At 47.5% G+C, this 14,417-nt stretch overlaps 1 protein-coding gene across 1 annotated transcript; it reads left to right on the top strand.

Moving 5' to 3' along the window:
* The first annotated feature begins 2,121 nt into the window (after window positions 1–2,121).
* On the top strand, window positions 2,122–7,422 carry BAMBI (BMP and activin membrane bound inhibitor). The gene is made up of 3 exons (XM_032847137.1): window positions 2,122–2,555; window positions 5,955–6,242; window positions 6,687–7,422. Exons 1-3 carry the CDS (start codon window positions 2,480–2,482, stop codon window positions 7,103–7,105), a joined length of 783 nt encoding a protein of 260 aa, XP_032703028.1. The 5' UTR covers window positions 2,122–2,479; the 3' UTR covers window positions 7,106–7,422.
* The last annotated feature ends 6,995 nt before the right edge of the window (window positions 7,423–14,417 follow it).

Below are 14,417 nucleotides of genomic sequence, written 5' to 3' on the forward strand. Positions count from 1 at the left end.
TATTTATCTGCATTACCAGTAAGTATCATTATTTTCTGATACACCTCTGCCTGCTCCTTGCTTCACATTTTATGCTCCAGCAACAAAGAACCGCTTGCAGTCCCATCTCCCCATCCCCTACTGACCACCCACATCCCCCAACACAATCAATAAATGTCACACCTAAGTTCCTGTGGTCCTCTATGCTTGTAACGGTCTTCTCGAGATTCTCTTTTTTCTTTAGGAGTCATGCCGGATGTCACTGCTTCCGGCTGACCATCCAGACTTCTGTACCTTCCTGGGCTAGTTATCTCTTCTTTGTGCATCTAACATTATGCACATAAATCTCTATCATCGTCCCACTGCATTGTTTGTGATTTACTGTTTAGCTTCTGACAGCTTTACAACCCCAGAGTCTGGCCTATAGTGGGCGCTTCGAGATAGTTGAATGAATATGCTCTAGAAGTTTCCTTTCAGCTAATAATTGACTCTCTAGAGTTAAAAAAGAGTGTGTCATTACATGAGAAGTATTGTCTGCGTGAGCCCCTTAGAACTGTTAATTTATCAAAGAATCCCAAGTCAGGAAGTTGTAATCAAAGTCCTCCTCAGGACCAAGGGTCAGCCCACAACTTGAGAGATACCTGTTGTTTACCTGGTGCCCTAACCAGTTTAACTTCCTCTTAAAAGGTTCACTCAGTGTTCTCTCCCATCCTTGTAGATGCAATTTTGATCTAGTGAAGTAATGGGCAGAGCATCAATTCATGAAATTATTTTCTTCTTTCTGCATATAAACATTTTTTAAGGGAAATTTCATTAACTGTATCCTGTGTCCTCTGTGGACTTTCAACTTTAATTTACTGGGTTCACCTTGATTTTTGGTCCTCCAGACATGGATATTTTTTTTTCTTAGCCTCAGAGCTCATTGCTGTACCATGGTCCAAAGGGATTCGACTTCACATCTGTCACCTTAGCATTAAATGCTTTTCTTTTCCTCTTCCCGCCACCCCTTGACATTTTATCTGGTAGGGAAATGTTGGCTGATCCTAAAAGGAAATTTCTCAAACGGTGGACTTTTGTTAATCTCAGGTTATGGGAGGAAACGATACAAGAGCATTCCCGCAGATAAGAGTTTTCAGTAGAATTTAGCCTCCAAAAAGTAAAAACAAAAGAAAACATAACACAACAATAGCAAAACCTCCAGGGCTGCCTTTGGTTACGTTGGGGGCCGGCAGCCCTGCAAGTCCTAATAAATGAATTAGTATCTCAGAAAGGAGATCACTGCGGGGCTGATATTGATCAGGGTCAGCCGGTGTGTTTGCCTGCGATTGTTTGGGGGGTGGTTAATTGAGTGTCAGTCTCGGCCTGTGTCGTCTCGCTGGCGCCGGGTGCTTTTGGATTTGCTAATTTTCGTTAAGTGTCTCTAGCCGGCTCCTCGTCCCCTGTCTCCCCAGGAGAACTTAGCGGCCCCCACTGATCAAGTCTGTCTGTCTGGGCTTTATTGATCAGAGGGCGGGCTGCTCAAGGCGGATGCGCCGAGAGGGAGAGGGGGGAGAAGGCTGAAAGCAGACCCCCGCCCCCCTTCCGGGCTCCCTGACGAAACACGCGAGCCCCCAGGGCTCGACAGGGCCGCCGTGGCAGATGGCGCACGCCGGGGGACCGCCACTTGTCCCTGGGGCTCCTAGAGCGCGCAGCGTGGCCCGGGAGGCCTTCCGCTAGCGACCCCTCGGTCCCTCGCGCGTTTCGGGGGCAACAAGAAAGTAGCCAGGGGATGGGGGACGCCGGCCCAAGTCTGAGTTGTGAAGGTCCCGGAGGCGAGTGCCAGAGACCCGTGGTGGCCAGGATCGACCCGCGCCTCGCGAAGGTCACGGACGCGCAGGCCTCCGCGAGGGGGAGCGCGGGAGACAACAGCCTCCCCGCCCGCAGCCCCAGACGCCGGCGCCGCTAGTAGCCGCCGGGCAGGTCCCACCCGGCCCCCCTCTGGGCCCGCCTCCTGGCTGCGGAGAGATCGACTGGAGCCTGGCGGCCAATCGGGCGGCGCCGGTGCTGCCGGGGCGGGGCCAGGGGCGGGCCCAGGGGCGGGGCGGCGTCTGGCCGGCTCCAGGCGCCTGGCGCTATTTACGGCGAGGATCAGGGCCGGGAGAGGCTGGCGCAAGCTGGAGCTCGCGGCTGGCGGTCTGGGCGCGCGCTCTGGGAGCTTCTTCCTTCGCGGAGTGGCCGGCCGAGGGGGAGCGAGGCCCATAGCCCACCCGGGACTGCGGCGCCGAACCGAGCGAAGGGGCCCCCGGTGGCCGCGGAGTCGGGCCGCGAAAGTCCTCTGGGCTGCTCGGCGCCCCTCCAGCCGCGCTCCATGCTCCGGCCGCGGCCCGGCTCCTCGCCCGGTCGCTGACGGCTCCCGCCGCCCCGGGGAGCCCCCATGCCCTGCGCGCTCCGGGAGCCGTAGGCTGCAGTTGCGCCGCGGCTCCGGGAGCCGGCGGGAGCGCCGCGGCCGTGGGGGGCGTCAATGGATCGCCATTCCAGCTACATCTTCGTCTGGCTGCAGCTCGAACTCTGCGCCATGGCCGTGCTGCTCACCAAAGGTGGGTGCCCGCCGGCCGGCCGAGGCGCGGGCTCTCCGGGGAGGGGCGCGCGGGGGTCCCGGGGCGGCCGCTGCCGCGGGCCTTTGAAGGCGGCTGCCAAGGCTTTGTTAGCGGCGAGCGAGGCTTCCTCCCGCGCTGGAGCCCGCAGGTCGCGACAAGTTGCCTGTTCTTAGAAGTCGCGGCGGTGGCTTCGCGGCCGCCCCCCCCCGCCCGGTGTCCCGGGGCCGGCGCGTGGAGGTGGAGTCAGACCTCGGGGCAAGTGGTTGTCAAAATGTTGTTTTAAGTCTGTCCGCGGCGAACTTTCCTGAACGTCTGCAGCCGGGAAGCGGGGCCGTGGTGCGCGCGGGGACGCAGCCGCCCTCCGCACCCCGCGGCTGGGGGTGGCCGCGCCGAACCCCCGACCCTGCGGGCCGCCGCGCGGGGCCGGAGTGCGGACGGTCGGCGCCCGTCCCCAAGTGTGACTTCGTCCGCGCGTGTGCCTCCGTGTGTGTCTCTCAGTGTCTTTGTGAGCCCGCGAGTGTGAGAAAGGAGGTGCTCCAAGTGTGAGTCTCCGTGTGCAGGAGTCTGATGGGTGGCTTCGCGGGCTGGGAGGGGTGGGCTCCGGCAGCGGTCCGATTTCCCACTCCCCTCAGGGTTTACACTACTACCGGGGGAAAAAAAAGAAAGAAAAAGGTCGGTTTCTTTTTGCTCCCTGCAGTCTTTCGCCTTTTAGGTTGAAATAACCCAAACTCTTAGATTTCAAGGATTCCCCCGCCTCCCCCGCCATGAACTCTCCTTACTGTTCTCCGAACAGATAATTTTTCTTTTTTTTTAAATGGGAAGCGTTATTTAGCTTTTGCACTCCCCCCCCCCTTTCTCTAATTGCCATGTAGCAGGCATGAGGTTAAAGGATAAGCTAGCCCAGAAGGATGCTGTGCTACGGTATTTATTTATTTTGAAAGGAAGGGTGTAATTAACCCTAAATAACAGCCCTGGTAGCCTACAGAGGGGAGCCTCCTGGCCCTATCAAAGGCCGGCAGAGCAGGGAGTGACTGAGGCTGACATGAAGTCACAGATACCGAAACTATGTGCCTGATAATGATATAATTAGGGGATCAGAGATTTCTGACTGCTGCGGACTTCAAAAGCTTTAAAAGAAGCCAGCAGTCTCTCCTGTAGCCATCTTGACTAAAGCAGACATTTTTGTTTAATCACTACATACAGTAACAAGAAAGGGGGGGAAACAGAAGAGCATTGTTCACTGTTTCCAAATACCAGTCCCCTTTCTGGGCCTTTTGCATGCCACAGGAAGAAACTTTATGAAACGACAGAAATATAGTTTTAATACAGTAATACAAAAGTCCATTCAACTTGTTGAAATGTGGCTCCAATTAAAAAAAAAAGTTGTTAGAACTTTCATAGTTACCTGTCAAAATTTTATTAGACTGTTTTAGGTCATTGAAAATACAGTATTTTAAAAAGGCTCTCATAAACATTTTACTCTTTTTTTCTTTTTTCATTCAGTGTTCTTTTTCTGCATTGGGTTTGAGGTGCATGGGATCAAAATGGACTTTGAATCTGTTTTATTTCTACTTTAAATCTGTTGGTGGAATTTGTCAGGCTAGGGATACGTAGTCATCACCACATAAGACTGGTGAGCTTTGTGCAAAGCATCGAGTAAGCTTGGAAAGAGGAGAGAGAACCTCTAAAAAGCAAGGTTCGGGGCGCCTGGGTGGCTCAGTGGTTAAGGCCTCTGCCTTCCGCTCGGGTCGTGATCTCGGGGTCCTGGGATCAAGTCCCACGGCAGGCTCTCTGCTCGGCGGGGAGCCTGCCTCCTCCTCCTCCTCCCTCTCTCTGCCTACCTCTCTGCCTACTTGTGTTATGTCTGTCAAATAAATTAAAAAAAAAAATTTAAAAAGCAAGGTTCCAACTTGAAGGTCTTCCTGGAAAAGGGACTTCGGCCCAGAGTGGGACAGACCAGGGAGCTCGCCAACTGAGGCTAGAGCAGGACCTCCAGCTTTGGACAGTTAAACTCAAATTGCCAGAGATCTGTGATTAGCTGGAAAGTGGTTTTTTTTTTTTTTTTTTTTTTTAAAGAACGAAAGCATTAGCGTCTGATGAAAACCCGAGCATACCATACAGTGGCCTGGAATTTGGACAGATAATTAAATGAGACACTTCACTCAGGCGTTCTCATCCGCAGAGAGGAGGAGGAGGAGGAGGAAGAAAGGAGAGGGTAGGAAGAGGTCGATAAAACCACAGTCCCTGGTGTTTAATTTCAGAGCCGGGGTTTCAGTAACTACTAGAACTTCTCATCGGGGAGCTGGGAAAAGGTGTGTGCCTCAGTTCTTTTTACAGTAGCATTAGTTGTGGCATCTGACAGTGACCAGAGCCCACAGGGTCAGATGTGCTATTGGTGATCTCTCTAAGACTCAGATCATTTCAACTAGAGGAGGATGCTAGAAGCCTCAGAAGCATGCATTGCAGCAAAATGTTACCAGCGACTTGCAACTCCCCAAATAAGTTTTATAAAGGAAACTTGTAATCACTTCCTGGAGAAAAATTTGAGGTTTCCTTAAGGATTTTTCATTCAACCGGCAGAGGATTTTCAGTTTCAGTGTTTCCCCTTTTAGATCCCATGTTGAATTACATGTAAAACTGGGGAGTTAAGGGGAGGAGAAGTTAGCTTTTATACCCGCCTCCCCTCCTCACCCGCCCCCCCACCCCGCCCCCAGTTTTATGACTTTCCATTTGGGCTGAAAGAAATTGACTTTGGCAAGCAAACCACTAATTGTAAACTGCCTAGTTCCTGTTTTACAATATACTGACTAAAAGCTCCTCTGCATGAAAAGATCTTTATAGGCAAAGTTTGCCTTTTCTGGAGAGGTTGCAAATACCTGCCCAGTTTCATAGTTTTAAAACCTCCTGACCGGAGCGATTTCTAGATTGTTGTGTTTCTAGTTAATAACTTTATAAGGTGTTAGCTAAAGCTCTTAAATCTTGGCACAGCCCTTTAAGGTAGTAAACAATTCAGTAGTTCCGATCAAATATTTATACTGACAAAATCAAAAAGCCGGGCATTTTTATGTTGTATGGTCACGTAGGATTAAAATGAATAAACAGTGTAATTCACCTTACGGTAGGAGAATTTCTTGTGATGATTCTTTTCCTTCAGATCCAGAAGTAATATTTTGAATTAACCCGCTAACTCCTCAGAAATCGCAATTGAACTCTGATTCTCTGCAGTTGGGATTAGTACGTTTCTTGCACCCAGGGCTCTCCCAAGTCTGCCCCGGGCTGCCACTGCCGGCGCTCAGCTGAATATCCAGAAGTTCATGCCTTTGAACTTGAGCAGTTGCCCAGGTGGAGGCTTGATCTGGGCTCAGGAAGGCGCATGACGCAATTTCTCATTGTCTTCAGGTGAAATCAGATGCTACTGTGATGCTGCTCACTGCGTGGCGACCGGCTATATGTGTAAATCCGAGCTGAACGCCTGCTTCTCGAGGCTTCTCGATCCTCAGAACACAAACTCCCCGCTCACCCATGGCTGCCTGGACTCTCTCGCAAGCACAGCAGACCTCTGCCAAGCCAAACAGGCCCGAAACCACTCTGGCACCGCCGTGCCCACATTGGAATGCTGTCACGAAGACATGTGCAATTACCGAGGGCTGCACGATGTGCTCGCCCCTCCCAAGGGGGAGGCCTCAGGTAGGTAGAAGCCCCCTCGGACCAGCACACCGGCCTCCTCTGGCGCGCGGCGGCCAGGACTTGTATGTCTGCTATTGATTTTGTTGTTAATGTAATTAGAGACACCAAGGGGAGAGGCCTGGCTGTGGATGCGAAGATGCATCTCTGTTGAGTAGCTTTTGTGTCTGCCTGAGCTTGAGATGTCTGTCTGCATGATAGGTTTTGCCTGGCTTTTCCACTTTTGGAAGACCCAGAAGACCCTTCCTGTTCAGGAATGACAGTCCCTACACAGACTGTTCTCGGAAGCCGATCTTTGCACCGCTGGGCAGAGTGTCATTTGTAAATAGTGTTGATTTCACTGTAAGCTGCTTTCTCACAGGGTGTCTCGTTGCAGATGGATAGATGATCGTAAGTCCCGGTGGGAGGGCGTAACCGCAATCTGCTCACGCGTTTGTGTTGCTCTAGGACAAGGAAACCGCTATCAGCACGACGGCGGCAGGAACCTGATCACCAAAGTGCAGGAGCTGACTTCCTCCAAAGAGCTGTGGTTCCGGGCAGCCGTGATCGCCGTGCCCATCGCCGGCGGCCTCATTCTGGTGTTGCTGATCATGCTGGCTTTGAGGATGCTCCGGAGTGAGAACAAGAGACTGCAGGATCAGCGGCAGCAGATGCTGTCCCGTTTGCACTACAGCTTCCACGGACACCATTCCAAAAAGGGGCAGGTGGCCAAGTTAGACTTGGAGTGCATGGTGCCCGTGAGCGGCCACGAGAACTGCTGTCTGACCTGTGACAAGATGAGACAAGCGGACCTCAGCAACGACAAGATCCTCTCGCTCGTCCACTGGGGCATGTACAGCGGGCACGGGAAGCTGGAGTTCGTATGACGGGGTCTGACCCCAAAACGAAGTTCTTGGACGTTAGAAGGCTTGGGGTTCTGCTGGACAGGAGCACTTTATCTGCAGAAAAAGGAACTCACCGAATCACCTTTGAGAGACGGAATGACCTCTGCAAACAGAATCTTGGATATTTCTTCTGAAGGATTATTTGCACAGACTCTTAAATACAGTCAAATATATTATTTGCTTTAAAATTATAAAAAGCAAAGAGAAGACTTCGTACACACTGTTACCAGGGTTTTGCATCTGAGCGAGCTGGAATTGAGTACCTAAATAAACTAAAATGTGCTCTGTGTAAGCTCCAACATCTTGATTTATTGTAAAGATTTAAAAATATATATATATACACATATATATATATATTTTGTCTGAAACTTAGCGGTGTCTTGTCATAAATTAAAAACTAAGTGGGAAGTGTAAGAAACTTCATGTTAATTATACAAATGAAGATCTGTTGTCACTCATAGTAGGGTCTCAACTATAGGATTTGGCTTGATTTTTGTTTGTTTTGTTTTTCCTTTTTTTTTTTTTTTTTTTTTTTTTTATGAAATCAATTTATTTTTTTTTGTTTTCTTTTTTTTTTTTTTTTTTTTTTTTTGTATTTAAACAAGACCAAGATCTTGTTTGTCCTTACCTGCATATTTGTAGTTTTCTTACAGTGTGGAGAATTTCCAAATGTGTCCTGCCCATCATTCAGTGTCTTACCCACGTGTTTTTGTTAGTTGTTAGGATAACCCTGGTTTTTAGCTTTCACCTATGAGAAATCCAAAACTTCTTTAGACCAGGTGGGATATGGTGGATCAGTGTCTGGAGCTGAGAAAAGGTCATATTCATCAATTTCAGTTGCTCTGAAATACTTTTTAAAAATGTGTCTACCTCCAACCAAATAAGAAAAACCAAGCCCGCTAAACAAAACTTCTCGTAGTTAGTCAGTCACTGTCTACTTTTACTACGTTTGGATTGATTTACCATATCAGTTGGCTTTTGTCTCAGACCAAATTAAGTATTTTGGATCCCAAATTAGCCAAACTTGATTGTGTCATGCTCCTAGTTTTCAAACCTTCCTTCAATGCAGTGTTATACTAATATATTTTTTTTCAGTGTTTAGAAAGGGTTTCAATACTGAGGGTTATTTGTATCAACTGAGATTTAAAGAACACTAGGGTCCTATACCCCCCACATTGACTTCAGCCACTGACACACTGAGTAACAGTGTTTTCACTCCTGTAGGACCTTCTGTCTGGCAAGACTGCTCAGCCTGAATTCAAACCCATGCCATGTTTGTGTACTTGCCCCCCCAGATAGGTCTGTGTTATCCTAAACGTGAGAAGAATTTGCCACCTAGGATTCTTTTTTTTTTTTTCCTGATTCTTTTGTATATTTGAAACTTCTGCTTAAAAATGAACCTCTAGTCTGCATATGTGAGGATGGGGTTTTCTTTTACTGAGTGTTAAAAGATTGTGTGTGTGCATATTGGGGGTTATTTTACGATAAGCATAATTTGGGTCCTTTAAGACAGATGCAGTCACCAAGTTCATGGAAGAATCGGAGTCGAAATGATTAGTCTAAAAAAAACGAGTACCTAGATTATCCAATAATTAAGAGGCCACAGCCCCATACAAAGTAGGCTATGGAATAAATACACATTTTAATAAATGACGGCATTCGTATTGTGCTTTTTGAGAATGACAGTTCTTGCACGTGTGACTTCCAGTTTATAAAGGGTATTAAGTTTTTGGTGTGTTGCTTTTCAAGGGAGCCAGAGAATTGTGGCCTAACCATCCAAACCCCTCTAGAGAAGAAAATTCACTGAGATTGCCCCTTGATGGAGTTTCGACCCTTACCTCCACTGTGAGCTCCAGATCAAATTACAGCAGTTTGATATCTTGAAGATGAAAAGCCTTCTTGCCCCTTCCCCCTTCTGCTTTCACGTACAGCGGTCAAGCATGCTCAGAGACGCCTCGAGCAGCCGGTGTCTGTTAGTCTTACTCACCCCATTTCTTCTAAATACCAGTTAACTAAGAACTCAGCAACTCGTTAAGTAAAGGCAATGAAGGACTTGAAGTCCCGTATTTTGAATCACTTGGAAACCAGTAAACCCCCATCCTCCAGTCACTGAAATCACAGACATTTACTGGAAGATGAATGCAAAATGCCCCCACTTCTGTGTTCAGTGTTTGCTGCCCTGCGTCTTGTTTCTACTATAAATTCACGAGGCCGTTTACACCCATCCTGTTCCGGGGTGGGGGGCAATCATGTGCACCTGCCACCCACCGCTAGACTGGGGGTCCAGGTGCTCACGTGCTTGCCGCATAATTGACTGGCTATTGCTATTCCCGTGTCTTCCTAAGACGAACCCTTTGCCCCTCGCGTGTTGTGTTCATAAATGAGATACTTACTCATGGAGTGTTTGCGCACTGCCCTCGCCACCAGTCTTAAAAGGCAGTTCTGGGCATAACTCGGCCTTTCGACGAAAATACTGCGGGTCTCTCAACTTTGATTTTTACCAAGAACTAAATATAGGTTCTCCTGTTGCTTTCCTGTGAGAGCGTAGAGGCTGCCAAGAGCAGAGATAAAGGGCCCTTCATGAAATAACTACCTACCTGAGTCGGTGATGTAAGTAAGGTGATGACTGCTGTGTTTGTTTTTCCCTCCTGGAGATGTTTACTGTTACTTTGAGGTGACAGGACAAGGCTGAGCTAACCAGGAACAGCCCTTGTTTAATATTGACATAGAACTAACCCCCCCCCCCAAGTAAGATTCTTTTTCTAAGTGGAAATTTGCCCCAACCAGAGACAAATGGGACCAAATTTGCCATGATGTTTCTATGTCTACCCTCTTCCCATTCTCTTCCTTTTGAAAAAATTGATCTGTATGTGGTTATGTCTTTTATGTTATTTCCACCCCCCCCCAACACACACACCCTTATTTTGAATGGCTCAGAGGCTTCCTAGGAATTGACTGGTGTGTCTCTAATTTCTGCTGAACTGATTTTATTAAAAACACTGCACCATAGGGGGTTTGACCTTCTAAAATACCAAACATGTCTGCTTTAGAAAATCACAAAGCTTTCCTCTGAAGAGCTCGTAAATCTGGTTTCAATATGGGTTGATTATAGGCTAAAAGCTTGAAGGCAGGGGCATCCAGTATCATGAGTCTGGAACTAGCCTTTTTGGGGCCAGGACAGCTTTTTTTCCTTATAACTTCTAATTGGTCCTCTTCTCTGTCTCAGCCCAAATAATGTCAAACCTCCACCAAAAGTTAAACGGCGGGATGAGGCCGAACTCATAGTAAGGGTAGCGGTCAAGTGCACTTGGGAGTCGCACAGCCAATGCTGTGTTCCAATGCTGCCTTTGTCGTGCTAGCTCTGTGAACTTGGGCAAATTCCTTAAGCCCTTTGAATACTCAGTTTTGTTACCTATAAAATGGGGACAATGATAATGCATTACAAGATTATTGCTTGGAGGTATGTATGCTAGCTATTTCTATCAACACACACAAGCGTCTTCAATGAACTAGAGGGGCCCAGCAAAATATTCCCCAAAATTTGAGGGGCGCCTGGGTGGCTCAGTCGTTAAGCGCCTGCCTTTGGCTCAGGTCATGATCCTAGAGTCCTGGGATCGAGCCCCACATCAGGTTCCCTGCTCAGCAGGAGTCGTTGTTTCTTCTGCCCCTCCCCCTGCTCATGCTTTCTCTCTCTTTTTCTCTCAAATAAATAAATGAAATCTTTAAAATACTTTTTTTCAAAAAGAATTTAAGAGCTTGGGCCTGTTACTTTTACAGTGGACATTTCCTTGACTTTTTTATACTTCGCTCTCTCATACCAGAGATTTTCAGCCCTTTCAGCGACCTGCGGACTGCATGTAACCTTCTTAATACAGGTTTTTAATGTATTGCTTTTAGCCTCTCATCTACTAATGACATTGGCTTGTCATTGTTTCCTTTTGGAATAATCTCGTGGCTGCTGATGGAAACACTTCAATTTTATGGACCTTTTTTTTTTGGTATTTGACAGAATGATGGTTAATCCAGTGAGAAAATCAAGGGAGTCCAGTTCGCTGACGGATACTGTTTCAGAATCACTTGACCGGTTTGTGCGTGATGGATGCTTTCTAGACAATGGCCACCAGCACTTACAGTTTGCCCCATAGGTGCTCCCACCAAAAGACAAGTAGTTCTGCAATGGGTTTTTAGGGCAGTGTGGACGTTCTCACACGGGGCAGGGGACGATCGTCTAGTTAGTGACAAATCCGCTTAATTCCTCAAGAGGAAGCTGATTTAGTTGGGGACTCTGAAGGTCCCAGTTGTGATGGAAAAGGAACTGCTTGAGAGACTGACCCACGCTTCGTCCCTCTCTTAATTCCGTCCCTGTTGCTCTCACTGTGCTGATTTAAAAAGGCAGGTCACTGATCTGAGAATTTGAGACCCGATGAAATAACAAAATTAAACCCTTCTTGAAAATTTGACAACTCTTCATTTGGAATAGGTTCAGGCTCTGAACACGTCCTGGCTGGTCGGTGCACGGTCCTACCGTCCTGCGCGTGATGGCGTAATTCACTTGTCTGCCCTTCTGGGAATTTGGAGATTGGCCTGGGGAGGGGCTGGGGCTCGTGCAGCCGGAGAGGGATAGACTTCTTGCAGGAAGGTGGTGATTTTCCCGGGGATCTGTTTTGGAGAGTTTCAATGTATTATAGGCCGAGGCCGATGAGCCATGTTTATACAAACTTTCCCCATTCTGTGAATATGAAAAGGGATTTCAGGAAAGGCATCGAGAGAGGCAACCTGGGGAGATACTTTGGATAAGCAGGTAGGCAATGTCTCAAGGCCTCCGTCATTCCTCAAGACCTTAGGGAGTCACCTATCTAGCAGCCTGTCGCCAGCTGGCCTCCTAGAGGCTCCTTCAAACTGTATTTGGCAGCCTAGGCCTTGCAGACTGGATTGTTGTTGGAGTGACCCGAGCGGAATCCTGAAGAGGTGAGCTGGTGACTGTTTCTGTGTGTGTGCATATACGTACATAGTGTGGCGTGTGCTCCTCTGTGCCATGCTGGCCGGACAGTCTTGGAAATCCTGGAACAATTTCACAGCGAACAACTTTCAAGGCAGAGTGTAAGTAGATGTTGGAATTCATAGGAAGTCAGCAATTTGTTTTTCGACACGTGAAGACTGAGTTAGTTGTGATGAATTAATAAAGTCGGGCTGTTGTGTAAATTCACTCTGAGAGATCTCACATTACAAACCTAATGGAACAAAAATTGTTTTAGCAGTTAAAACCAAGAGAAGTACAGAAAGCTCTTTATCCCTGGTCTCTTCCCCTTGGAATTTCCCTAGGGAACTGATGAGGACATTGGAAAAACACCACACTTCTGAAAGCAGTTTCTTACTTTTTCAAGCGTTGGAAGTCCACGCTGAGGCTTTTTTTTTTTTTTTTAAACTAAATTTAGAGGATGTGATTTTGATACCCAAGACTTTCATTCACAGTTGCCTTGCTAAATGGGGTATTTCTCACCTGGATTTAGGGATTCAACTGTGAAATCCCGGTGGAGAGGAGGGAGGATGGACCCCTACAGCCTTTGTACCTTGCTGTGATCCAAGGAGAGCAGACCAGGAAGGGAGACCAAGCCCTCTTGCATTAGGCATCTGAATTCAGGTTGTCCGTAAATACCCAAATGTCTTCCTCTTCACTTTTCTCCACTCTAAACTATTGTTTTGAAGATTTATAATTGTGTATGGGAACCCCAACGAAAACAAGTTGCCAGTGAAGGGAGTGGAGGAGAAACAATTCAAACGGATCTGAAAATTAATGGAGCGTTGCTAAGGTCAAACGTATCCCCACCTTTAAAATCTGGTGTGATCTCCAAGCGAACGACAGGACACCAGTTCTCACCAAGAAGCATTATCATCATTCCCCATTAAACGAAGAGGTGGACTTTCCTTTTAGCACTGTGAAATATCCAGTTTTTATCAGTGTTTCCCTAAGGAATTTAAAAATAAACCACGGAGAGTTTTGTTGGTCCAAAAGGTGAAGGGCTTAAAATCAGCAGGCTCTTTCGTCTTGAGTTGGCTGGTCCTAGCCACACTGGGGTAACTTTGTTCTCCTGGAACTGAACCTGTAACCAGAGGCTATAATAAAAGCAACAAACAACTTGCTGCATCCTTCTTTCAGGGACACAGCAAAGGTGAGTTTTATACTACCCACCCCCTCCACAAACACCTAGTATCTTCATTAAAGGATTACCTTTTACTTCAAAATCCAACTGGCTCTTATGCACCCATATTTAGTTTTATAATTGAGACTTTATATGTGTTTCTTTTATTTTAGCGCTCTCTCAAGAAAATTACTTATTGAATAGTAACTTTAAAGAAGGAGATGTATATTTAGAAAATGTGTGTACTTATGTGTGCCTGGGGGGAGTGTGATCATTCATGACTTCCCAACCCTTATAACCCTTGTATTGTTTCTAGGGTCTCATAATCCTTTCATTTATTTAAACATATTTTATGCACACGCATATTTTTATTTTCCATGAGCCCTGGGTCAAACCGTTTACCGGCACCCAGTAATGTGTGTTAAAAATATTAAGTGCGGGGGCAAGGGGGGCACCTGGGTGGCTCAGTGGTTAAGTGTCTGCCTTTGGCTCAGCTCATGATCCCAGGCTTCGGATCGAATCCCGAATCCAGCTCCTTGCTTAGCGGGCATCCTGCTTCTCCCTCTCACACTCTTCCTGCTTGTGTTCCCTCTCTCTCTGTTGAATATATAAGTAAAATCTTTAAAAAAAAATATGAAGTGGGGAAAAAGAGTTTCTTTTTCTTTAAAAGCAGCACAGTTGTCCACCTTCAAAGGCAAAAACTTCTGGACTGGAAAGAGGAAGCGTATCCTCTGGGCAAAACCTGAGGCAGCACCGATGGGGCTGGATTGGGAGCTCGGTTTCCCCTGGGGTTCCTGGCTTCTGGCTGCCAATTTCACAGGCTGACAGAGCACGGAGGAGGCTGTCCAAAGAGGAGATTGTCTGTCCGTCCTGGATTGCTAAATGCTGTGTCGAGGGTCATTTCCCAGCCGGATACTTGATTGTGAAGCAGGCTCCGAGGGAAATCTTGGGAGGCCGAGGATTGTGACACACACTCTCTAGGTGGGCAGTAAAACCCTACAGCCCTCTGGGGCTGCTTGAACAATGGGAGGTTGTTTGTTGGCATTTGTATGCAAATTACGGTGAGTGGCTAACAGGTTGCTTTGAAATGCTGAATTTGTTTATCCCAACGTGGGAAGCCCAACCTTTGCTTCTGGAGCTGGAGATTGAAGGAG

The sequence above is a fragment of the Lontra canadensis genome, unplaced genomic scaffold, assembly GCF_010015895.1.
Source record: "Lontra canadensis isolate GAN:19392208 unplaced genomic scaffold, GSC_riverotter_1.0 scaffold185, whole genome shotgun sequence".
Classification (NCBI taxonomy): Eukaryota; Metazoa; Chordata; class Mammalia; order Carnivora; family Mustelidae; genus Lontra; species Lontra canadensis.

What these genes read in the sequence shown, in the direction of transcription:
- BAMBI (XM_032847137.1), top strand. Translation starts at nt 2,480, where the DNA reads ATGGATCGCCATTCCAGCTACATCTTCGTCTGGCTGCAGCTCGAACTC. An exon ending in GGCCGTGCTGCTCACCAAAG is followed by an intron (nt 2,556 to 5,954) that starts GTGGGTGCCCGC and finishes CATTGTCTTCAG; the next exon opens with GTGAAATCAGATGCTACTGT. An exon ending in TCCCAAGGGGGAGGCCTCAG is followed by an intron (nt 6,243 to 6,686) that starts GTAGGTAGAAGC and finishes GTGTTGCTCTAG; the next exon opens with GACAAGGAAACCGCTATCAG.